Source organism: Phyllobates terribilis, unplaced genomic scaffold (assembly GCF_046119375.1).
Source record: "Phyllobates terribilis strain yellow unplaced genomic scaffold, ASM4611937v1 Scaffold_25__1_contigs__length_18738178, whole genome shotgun sequence".
Classification (NCBI taxonomy): domain Eukaryota; kingdom Metazoa; phylum Chordata; class Amphibia; order Anura; family Dendrobatidae; genus Phyllobates; species Phyllobates terribilis.
In genome coordinates this window covers 13,790,018-13,802,164 of record NW_027362785.1, presented here as the reverse complement: position 1 = coordinate 13,802,164, position 12,147 = coordinate 13,790,018, and the positions used below count along the sequence as shown (strand labels likewise).

The window sequence follows — 12,147 nt, the reverse complement described above, 5'->3', positions numbered from 1 at the left end:
CCCCCCCCCGATCACTGTACAGGGGCCCTCACCCCCCTCCCCCGATCACTGTACAGGGGCCCTCACCCCCCTCCCCCGATCACTGTACAGGGGCCCTCACCCCCCTCCCCCGATCACTGTACAGGGGCCTCACCCCCCTCCCCCGATCACTGTACAGGGGCCCTCACCCCCCTCCCCCGATCACTGTACAGGGGCCCTCACCCCCCTCCCCCGATCACTGTACAGGGGCCCTCACCCCCCTCCCCCGATCACTGTACAGGGGCCCTCACCCCCCTCCCCCGATCACTGTACAGGGGCCCTCACCCCTCCCCGATCACTGTACAGGGGCCCTCACCCCCCTCCCCCGATCACTGTACAGGGGCCCTCACCCCCCTCCCCGATCACTGTACAGGGACCCTCACCCCCACCCCCTGATCACTGTACAGGGGCCCTCACCCCCCTCCCCCGATCACTGTACAGGGGCCCTCACCCACCCTCCCCCGATCACTGTACAGGGGCCCTCACCCCCCCGATCACTGTACAGGGCCCTCACCCCCCCCCCCCCGATCACTGTACAGGGGCCCTCACCCCCCCCCCCCGATCACTGTACAGGGGCCCTCACCCCCCCCCGATCACTGTACAGGGGCCCTCACCCCCCCCCCCCCCCGATCACTGTACAGAGGCCCTCACCCCCCCCCCCGATCACTGTACAGGAGCCCTCACCCCCCCCCCCGATCACTGTACAGGGGCCTCACCCCTCCCCGATCACTGTACAGGGGCCCTCACCCCTCCCCGATCACTGTACAGGGGCCCTCACCCCTCCCCGATCACTGTACAGGGGCCCTCACCCCCCCCCGATCACTGTACAGGGGCCCTCACCCCCCCCCCCGATCACTGTACAGGGGCCCTCACCCCTCCCCCGATCACTGTACAGGGGCCCTCACCCCCCCCCCCCCCCCGATCACTGTACAGGGGCCCTCACCCCCCCCCCCGATCACTGTACAGGGGCCTCACCCCCCCCCCCCCGATCACTGTACAGGGGCCCTCACCCCCCCTCCCCGATCACTGAACAGGCGCCCCCCCCCCCCGATCACTGTACAGGGGCCCTCACCCCTCCCCGATCACTGAACAGGCGCCCCCCCCCCGATCACTGTACAGGGGCCCTCACCCCCCCCCCCGATCACTGTACAGGGGCCCTCACCCCCCCCCTCGATCACTGTACAGGGGCCCTCACCCCCCCCGCGATCACTGTACAGGGGCCCTCACCCCCCCCCCCCCCCCGATCACTGTACAGGGGCCCTCACCCCTCCCCGATCACTGTACAGGGCCCTCACCCCTCCCCGATCACTGTACAGGGGCCCTCACCCCCCCCGATCACTGTACAGGGGCCCTACCCCCCCCGATCACTGTACAGGGGCCCTCACCCCCCCCCCCCCGATCACTGTACAGGGGCCTCACCCCTCCCTCACCCCTCCCCCGATCACTGTACAGGGGCCCTCACCCCCCCCCCCGATCACTGTACAGGGGCCCTCACCCCCCCCCCCGATCACTGTACAGGGCCCTCACCCCCCCCCCCCGATCACTGTACAGGGGCCCTCACCCCGATCACTGTACAGGGGCCCTCACCCCTCCCCGATCACTGTACAGGGGCCCTCGTGCACAGAAAGTCTGACAGGAAATCTCCTTTGTTGCTCAGCTCTTATGTAACCAGAGAGCAGCTTTCATTTTACCTCAGCCTGGAGCGGCCGACATGGAGGATTCAGAAGGTCAGCGGCCGTCGTACGCCCCGCCCGAGGGGCCACTATGCGAGGGGGGCCGTCGTACGCCCCGCCCAAGGGGCCACTATGCGAGGGGGGTCGTCGTACGCCCCGCCCGAGGGGCCACTATGCGAGGGGGGGCCGTCGTACGCCCCGCCCGAGGGGGCGTCGTACGCCCCGCCCGAGGGGCCACTATGCGAGGGGGGCCGTCGTACGCCCCGCCCGAGGGGCCACTATGCGAGGGGGGCCGTCGTACGCCCCGCCCGAGGGGCCACTATGCGAGGGGGGCCGTCGTACGCCCCGCCCAAGGGGCCACTATGCGAGGGGGGTCGTCGTACGCCCCGCCCGAGGGGCCACTATGCGAGGGGGCCGTCGTACGCCCCGCCCGAGGGGCCACTATGCGAGGGGGGCCGTCGTACGCCCCGCCCGAGGGGCCACTATGCGAGGGGGGCCGTCGTACGCCCCGCCCGAGGGGGGCGTCGTACGCCCCGCCCGAGGGGCCACTATGCGAGGGGGGCCGTCGTACGCCCCGCCCGAGGGGCCACTATGCGAGGGGGGTCGTCGTACGCCCCACCCGAGGGGCCACTATGCGAGGGGGGCCGTCGTACGCCCCGCCCGAGGGGCCACTATGCGAGGGGGGTCGTCGTACGCCCCGCCCGAGGGGCCACTATGCGAGGGGGGCCGTCGTACGCCCCGCCCGAGGGGCCACTATGCGAGGGGGGCCGTCGTACGCCCCGCCCGAGGCGCCACTATGCGAGGGGGGCCGTCGTACGCCCCGCCCGTGGGGCCACTATGCGAGGGGGGCCGTCGGACGCCCCGCCCGAGGGGCCACTATGCGAGGGGGGCCGTCGTACGCCCCGCCCGAGGGGCCACTATGCGAGGGGGGCGTCGTACGCCCCGCCCGAGGGAACCGCCCCCTCGTTCTACACACAGCGAGATGGGGGCGAGAAGACCCGGCCTCTGCTGCCCCCATATTACTACAACATCCTCAAAACTATCAATAGAGATCAATCAGAATACACCAAGAATACTGCACCAGCACAGCACCCTCCCGTATCCTGCACCCCTCCAGCATCCTCCCCCCATATCACACCCCTACCGTATCCTGCACCCTTCCGTATCCTCCCCACCATATCACACCCCTCCCGTATTCCCGTATCCTCCCCCGATATCCTCCCCCCCATATCACACCCTCCCGTATCCTGCACCCCTCCGTATCCTCCCCCCATATCACACCCCTCCCGTATCCCCCCCCCCATATCACACCCCGCGCGAAGGAACCGCCCCCTCGTTCTACACACAGCGAGATGGGGACGAGAAGACCCGGCCTCTGCTGCCCCATATTACTACCAACATCCTCAAAACTATCAATAGAGATCAACTAGAATACTGCACCAGCACAGCAACCCTCCCGTATCCCCCTCCCCCATATCACACACCTCCCGTATCCTCCCCCCCCATATCACACACCTCCATATCCCCCCCCATATCACACACCTCCCGTATCCTCCCCCCCCATATCACACACCTCCCGTATCCTCCCCCCACCATATCACACACCTCTCGTATCCCCCCCCATATCACACACCTCCCGTATCCTCCCCCCCCATATCACACACCTCCCGTATCCTCCCCCCATATCACACACCTCCCGTATCCTCCCCCCCATATCACACACCTCCCGTATCCTCCCCCCATATCACACACCTCCCGTATCCTCCCCCCCATATCACACACCTCCCGTATCCTCCCCCCCATATCACACACCTCCCGTATCCCCCCATATCACACACCTCCCGTATCCTCCCCCCATATCACACACTCCCGTATCCTCCCCCCCCATATCACACACCTCCCATATCCTCCCCCCCATATCACACATCTCCCGTATCCACCCCCCCATATCACACTCCTCCCGTATCCTCCCCCCCCATATCACACACCTCCCGTATCCCCCCCCCATATCACACACCTCCCGTATCCCCCCCCCATATCACACACCTCCCGTATCCCCCCCATATCACACACCTCCCGTATCCCCCCCCATATCACACACCTCCCGTATCCTCCCCCCATATCAGACACCTCCCGTATCCCCCCCCCCATATCACACACCTCCAGTATCCTCCCCCCCCCATATCACACACCTCCATATCCTCCTTCCCCCCCGTATCCTGCACCAGGTCGTGCTGATATCCGGCTCCCCCGCACCTGGAACCTGTACAGGCTGCTGTCTGGCCGCAGGATGAGGTTGCTGGGCTCCTGCTCCCGTATCCTCCCCTCCCGTATCCTCCTTCCCCTCCCGTATCCTGCACCAGGTTGTGCTGATATCCGGCTCCTCCGCACCTGGAACCTGTACAGGCTGCTGTCCGGCCGCAGGATGAGGTTGCTGGGCTCCTGCTCCCGTATCCTCCCCTCCCGTATCCTCCTTCCCTCCTGTATCCTCCCCTCCCGTATCCTGCACCAGGTCGTGCTGATATCCGGCTCCCCCGCACCTGGAACCTGTACAGGCTGCTGTCCGGCCGCAGGATGAGGTTGCTGGGCTCCTGCTCCCGTATCCTCCTCTCCCGTATCCTCCTTCCCTCCTGTATCCTCCCCTCCCGTATCCTGCACCAGGTCGTGCTGATATCCGGCTCCCCCGCACCTGGAAACTGTACAGGCTGCTGTCCGGGCCGCAGGATGAGGTTGCTGGGCTCCTGCTCCCGGTATCCTCCCCTCCCATATCCTGCACCACCCATATCACACCCCTCCCCTCCCGTATCCTCCCCTCCCGTATCCTCCTTCCCCTCCCGTATCCTGCACCAGGTTGTGCTGATATCCGGCTCCTCCGCACCTGGAACCTGTACAGGCTGCTGTCCGGCCGCAGGATGAGGTTGCTGGGCTCCTGCTCCCGTATCCTCCTCTCCCGTATCCTCCTTCCCTCCTGTATCCTCCCCTCCCGTATCCTGCACCAGGTCGTGCTGATATCCGGCTCCCCCGCACCTGGAACCTGTACAGGCTGCTGTCCGGCCGCAGGATGAGGTTGCTGGGCTCCTGCTCCCGTATCCTCCCCTCCCGTATCTTCCTTCCCCCCCGTATCCTGCACCCCGTTGTGCTGATAGCCGGCTCCCCCGCACCTGGAACCTGTACAGGCTGCTGTCCGGCCGCAGGATGAGGTTGCTGGCTCCTGCTCCCGTATCCTCCCCTCCCGTATCCTCCTTCCCCTCCCGTATCCTGCACCAGGTCGTGCTGATATCCGGCTCCCCCGCACCTGGAACCTGTACAGGGTGCTGTCCGGCTGCAGGATGAGGTTGCTGGGCTCCTGCTCCCGTATCCTCCCCTCCCGTATCCTGCACCCCCCATATCACACCCCTCCAGTATCCTCCCCTCCTGTATCCTCCTCCCCCCCCCCGTATCCTGCACCCCGTTGTGCTGATATCCGGCTCCCCCGCACCTGGAACCTGTACAGGGTGCTGTCCGGCTGCAGGATGAGGTTGCTGGGCTCCTGCTCCCGTATCCTCCCCTCCCGTATCTGCACCCCCCATATCACACCCCTCCAGTATCCTCCCCTCCTGTATCCTCCTCCCCCCCCCCCGTATCCTGCACCCCGTTGTGCTGATATCCGGCTCCCCCGCACCTGGAACCTGTACAGGCTGCTGTCCGGCCGCAGGATGAGGTTGCTGGGCTCCTGCAGGGGGTAGACGTGTCCGCACTTCACCATCAGGTTCCCGAGGTGCTGCCCTCTGTGGAGAAGACGTGCAGAGGTTAGAGGCGCCGGACCCCACAATGAGGAGCCTCAGTAGCAGGACGTCCTCCCTGCTGCAATACTGTCTCCTACTGCTTGTGTCACTATGGACTGCGCTGCTGGCATTCTATTCTTGCACCAGGAGGCTCAGGATGAGCTGAGATCAGTATATTTGCACGTGTTTCCATATTGGCCATGTTTCCTTTAGGTGTAGTGCAGTGTTGGATCCTGTGGTGGGCGCTGCGTCTCCTGATATGGGGGCTGCAGAGTGCTGGGGACAAGACCCCCACCTCTCCTCCGTGACACCCACCTTCATCCGTGATCTGCAGCCGCTGGATGATCCACTCCAGGATGTCGTGTCCTGCAGACAAACACAACAAGGTCACCTGCGGCAGCCAATGACACACTGTGACGAAGACACGCTGCGAGGCAGCACCGCACAGGTCCGGGGGGCACAGCCGCCACCGCGTCATTAACCCATTACAGAGCTGGCATCTCATTCTCCAATATTACCGATACATATGCTTCCATGCTGGGAGTTGTAGTCCAGCAGCGGTCAGGACAGATGATGGGTGGTACCTGTGACGGCGTGCGGGATGGTGGTGATCATCAGCCGCTGCGTGTGCATCTTAATGCCGCTCTCCACATCCTGCATCTCCAGGAGCAGCGCCTCCACCTGCAGCACAGAGGACAGAAGGGTTACCGCCAGACAGTGCACACCAAGGGGCGGGGCTGACACAGGTATACCGCCAGACAGCGCACACCAAGGGGCCGACAACCGCCACAGGTATACCGCCAGACAGTGCACACCAAGGGGCGGGGCTGACACAGGTATACCGCCAGACAGCGCACACCAAGGGGCCGACAACCGCCACAGGTATACCGCCAGACAGTGCACACCAAGGGGCGGGGCTGACACAGGTATACCGCCAGACAGCGCACACCAAGGGGCCGACAACCGCCACAGGTATACCGCCAGACAGTGCACACCAAGGGGCGGGCTGCCACAGGTATACCGCCAGACAGTGCACACCAAGGGGCGGGGCTGACACAGGTATACCGCCAGACAGTGCACACCAAGGGGCGGGGCTGCCACAGGTATACCGCCAGACAGTGCACACCAAGGGGCGGGGCTGCCACAGGTATACCGCCAGACAGCGCACACCAAGGGGCGGAGCTGACAGCAGCCACAGGTATACCGCCAGACAGCGCACACCAAGGGGCCGACAACCGCCACAGGTATACCGCCAGACAGTGCACACCAAGGGGCGGGGCTGCCACAGGTATACCGCCAGACAGCGCACACCAAGGGGCCGACAACCGCCACAGGTATACCGCCAGACAGCGCATACCAAGAGGCTGACAACCGCCACAGGTATACCGCCAGACAGCGCATACCAAGAGGCTGACAACCGCCACAGGTATACCGCCAGACAGCGCACACCAAGGGGCCGACAACCGCCACAGGTATACCGCCAGACAGCGCACACCAAGGGGCCGACAACCGCCACAGGTATACCGCCAGACAGTGCACACCAAGGGGCGGGAATGCCACAGGTATACCGCCAGACAGCGCACACCAAGGGGCCGACAACCGCCACAGGTATACCGCCAGACAGTGCACACCAAGGGGCGGGGCTGACACCGGTATACCGCCAGACAGCGCACACCAAGGGGCCGACAGCCGCCACAGGTATACCGCCAGACAGCGCACACCAAGGGGCCGACAACCGCCACAGGTATACCGCCAGACAGTGCACACCAAGGGGCCGACAACCGCCACAGGTATACCGCCAGACAGCGCACACCAAGGGGCCGACAACCGCCACAGGTATACCGCCAGACAGTGCACACCAAGGGGCCGACAATCGCCACAGGTATACCGCCAGACAGCACACACCAAGGGGCGGAGCTGACAGCCGCCACAGGTATACCGCCAGACAGTGCACACCAAGGGGCCGACAACCGCCACAGGTATACCGCCAGACAGTGCACACCAAGGGGCCGACAACCGCCACAGGTATACCGCCAGACAGCGCACACCAAGGGGCCGACAACCGCCACAGGTATACCGCCAGACAGTGCACACCAAGGGGCCGACAATCGCCACAGGTATACCGCCAGACAGCACACACCAAGGGGCGGAGCTGACAGCTGCCACAGGTATACCGCCAGACAGTGCACACCAAGGGGCGGGGCTGACAGGTATACCGCCAGTCAGCGCACACCAAGGGGCGGAGCTGACAGCTGCCACAGGTATACCGCCAGACAGCGCACACCAAGGGGCGGGGCTGACACAGGTATACCGCCAGACAGCGCACACCAAGGGGCGGAGCTGACAGCTGCCACAGGTATACCGCCAGACAGTGCACACCAAGGGGCGGGGCTGACACAGGTATACCGCCAGACAGCGCACACCAAGGGGCGGAGCTGACAGCTGCCACAGGTATACCGCCAGACAGCGCACACCAAGGGGCCGACAACCGCCACAGGTATACCGCCAGACAGTGCACACCAAGGGGCGGGGCTGACACAGGTATACCGCCAGACAGCGCACACCAAGGGGCGGAGCTGACAGCTGCCACATGTATACCGCCAGACAGCGCACACCAAGGGGCCGACAACCGCCACAGGTATACCGCCAGACAGCGCACACCAAGGGGCCGACAACCGCCACAGGTATACCGCCAGACAGTGCACACCAAGGGGCGGGGCTGACACAGGTATACCGCCAGACAGTGCACACCAAGGGGCCGACAGCCGCCACAGGTATACCGCCAGACAGCGCACACCAAGGGGCGGAGCTGACAGCTGCCACAGGTATACCGCCAGACAGTGCACACCAAGGGGCCGACAACCACCACAGGTATACCGCCAGACAGTGCACACCAAGGGGCGGAGCTGACAGCTGCCACAGGTATACCGCCAGACAGTGCACACCAAGGGGCCGACAGCCACCACAGGTATACCGCCAGACAGTGCACACCAAGGGGCGGGGCTGACACAGGTATACCGCCAGACAGCGCACACCAAGGGGCGGAGCTGACAGCTGCCACAGGTATACCGCCAGACAGCGCACACCAAGGGGCCGACAACCGCCACAGGTATACCGCCAGACAGTGCACACCAAGGGGCGGGGCTGACACAGGTATACCGCCAGACAGTGCACACCAAGGGGCCGACAGCCGCCACAGGTATACCGCCAGATAGCGCACACCAAGGGGCGGAGCTGACAGCTGCCACAGGTATACCGCCAGACAGTGCACACCAAGGGGCCGACAACCGCCACAGGTATACCGCCAGACAGCACACACCAAGGGGCGGAGCTGACAGCCGCCACAGGTATACCGCCAGACAGTGCACACCAAGGGGCCGACAACCGCCACAGGTATACCGCCAGACAGTGCACACCAAGGGGCCGACAACCGCCACAGGTATACCGCCAGACAGCGCACACCAAGGGGCCGACAACCGCCACAGGTATACCGCCAGACAGTGCACACCAAGGGGCCGACAATCGCCACAGGTATACCGCCAGACAGCACACACCAAGGGGCGGAGCTGACAGCTGCCACAGGTATACCGCCAGACAGTGCACACCAAGGGGCCGACAACCGCCACAGGTATACCGCCAGACAGTGCACACCAAGGGGCGGGGCTGACACAGGTATACCGCCAGACAGCGCACACCAAGGGGCCGACAACCGCCACAGGTATACCGCCAGACAGCGCACACCAAGGGGCCGACAACCGCCACAGGTATACCGCCAGACAGCGCTCACCAAGGGGCCGACAACCGCCACAGGTATACCGCCAGACAGCGCTCACCAAGGGGCCGACAACCGCCACAGGTATACCGCCAGACAGTGCACACCAAGGGGCGGGGCTGACAGGTATACCGCCAGTCAGCGCACACCAAGGGGCGGAGCTGACAGCTGCCACAGGTATACCGCCAGACAGCGCACACCAAGGGGCGGGGCTGACACAGGTATACCGCCAGACAGCGCACACCAAGGGGCGGAGCTGACAGCTGCCACAGGTATACCGCCAGACAGTGCACACCAAGGGGCCGACAGCCGCCACAGGTATACCGCCAGACAGCGCACACCAAGGGGCGGAGCTGACACAGGTATACCGCCAGACAGCGCACACCAAGGGGCGGAGCTGACAGCCGCCACAGGTATACCGCCAGACAGCGCACACCAAGGGGCGGAGCTGACAGCTGCCACAGGTATACCGCCAGACAGTGCACACCAAGGGGCCGACAGCCGCCACAGGTATACCGCCAGACAGTGCACACCAAGGGGCGGAGCTGACAGCTGCCACAGGTATACCGCCAGACAGTGCACACCAAGGGGCCGACAATCGCCACAGGTATACCGACAACCCGCCTGTATCAGGGAGCGGGGCTGACAACCTCTCAGCATCCTATCCATCACCAGAGATCAGCGGTGACATCACTGAGAATGCCTCCTATCCATCACTAGAGATCAGCAGTGACATCACTGAGAATGCCGCCTATCCATCACCAGAGATCAGCGGTGACATCACTGAGAATGCCTCCTATCCATCACCAGAGATCAGCGGTGACATCACTGAGAATGCCGCCTATCCATCACCAGAGATCAGCGGTGACATCACTGAGAATGCCTCCTATCCATCACCAGAGATCAGCGGTGACATCACTGAGAATGCCGCCTATCCATCACCAGAGACCAGAGGTGACATCACTGAGAATGCCTCCTATCCATCACCAGAGATCAGCGGTGACATCACTGAGAATGCCGCCTATCCATCACCAGAGATCAGCGGTGACATCACTGAGAATGCCTCCTATCCATCACTAGAGATCAGCGGTGACATCACTGAGAATGCCGCCTATCCATCACCAGAGATCAGCGGTGACATCACTGAGAATGCCGCCTATCCATCACCAGAGATCAGCGGTGACATCACTGAGAATGCCTCCTATCCATCACCAGAGACCAGAGGTGACATCATTGAGAATGCCTCCTATCCATCACCAGAGACCAGAGGTGACATCACTGAGAATGCCTCCTATCCATCACCAGAGATCAGAGGTGACATCACTGAGAATGCCTCCTATCCATCACCAGAGATCAGCGGTGACATCACTGAGAATGCCGCCTATCCATCACTAGAGATCAGCGGTGACATCACTGAGAATGCCGCCTATCCATCACCAGAGATCAGTGGTGACATCACTGAGAATGCCTCCTATCCATCACCAGAGATCAGCGGTGACATCACTGAGAATGCCGCCTATCCATCACCAGAGATCAGAGGTGACATCACTGAGAATGCCTCCTATCCATCACCAGAGATCAGCGGTGACATCACTGAGAATGCCTCCTATCCATCACCAGAGATCAGCGGTGACATCACTGAGAATGCCGCCTATCCATCACCAGAGATCAGAGGTGACATCACTGAGAATGCCGCCTATCCATCACCAGAGATCAGCGGTGACATCACTGAGAATGCCGCCTATCCATCACCAGAGATCAGAGGTGACATCACTGAGAATGCCTCCTATCCATCACCAGAGATCAGCGGTGACATCACTGAGAATGCCTCCTATCCATCACCAGAGACCAGAGGTGACATCATTGAGAATGCCTCCTATCCATCACCAGAGATCAGAGGTGACATCACTGAGAATGCCTCCTATCCATCACTAGAGATCAGCAGTGACATCACTGAGAATGCCTCCTATCCATCACCAGAGATCAGCGGTGACATCACTGAGAATGCCGCCTATCCATCACTAGAGATCAGCGGTGACATCACTGAGAATGCCTCCTATCCATCACCAGAGATCAGAGGTGACATCACTGAGAATGCCTCCTATCCATCACCAGAGATCAGCGGTGACATCACTGAGAATGCCGCCTATCCATCACCAGAGATCAGAGGTGACATCACTGAGAATGCCTCCTATCCATCACCAGAGATCAGCGGTGACATCACTGAGAATGCCTCCTATCCATCACCAGAGATCAGCGGTGACATCACTGAGAATGCCGCCTATCCATCACCAGAGATCAGAGGTGACATCACTGAGAATGCCGCCTATCCATCACCAGAGATCAGCGGTGACATCACTGAGAATGCCGCCTATCCATCACCAGAGATCAGAGGTGACATCACTGAGAATGCCTCCTATCCATCACCAGAGATCAGCGGTGACATCACTGAGAATGCCGCCTATCCATCACTAGAGATCAGCGGTGACATCACTGAGAATGCCTCCTATCCATCACCAGAGATCAGCGGTGACATCACTGAGAATGCCTCCTATCCATCACTAGAGATCAGCAGTGACATCACTGAGAATGCCACCTATCCATCACTAGAGATCAGCGGTGACATCACTGAGAATGCCGCCTATCCGTCACCAGAGATCAGCGGTGACATCACTGAGAATGCCGCCTATCCATCACTAGAGATCAGCGGTGACATCACTGAGAATGCCGCCTATCCATCACCAGAGATCAGCGGTGACATCACTGAGAATGCCGCCTATCCATCACCAGAGATCAGAGGTGACATCACTGAGAATGCCACCTATCCATCACTAGAGATCAGAGGTGACATCACTGAGAATGCCTCCTATCCATCACTAGAGATCAGAGGTGACATCACTGAGAATGCCACCTATCCATC

General features: G+C 62.4%; 1 protein-coding gene across 1 annotated transcript in view; it reads right to left on the bottom strand.

Annotated features, from left to right (window-relative positions):
- Positions 1-12,147, bottom strand: part of RGS9 (regulator of G protein signaling 9) — an 89,563-nt gene that overhangs the window by 69,418 nt on the left and 7,998 nt on the right. Inside the window, exons 2-4 of the mRNA XM_073660352.1 lie at positions 6,040-6,136; positions 5,771-5,821; positions 5,353-5,456 (exon numbers count right to left, since the gene is read on the bottom strand). Of these exons, the coding sequence (XP_073516453.1) occupies positions 5,353-5,456; positions 5,771-5,821; positions 6,040-6,136 (252 nt within the window). The remainder of the gene's footprint in view (positions 1-5,352; positions 5,457-5,770; positions 5,822-6,039; positions 6,137-12,147) is intronic.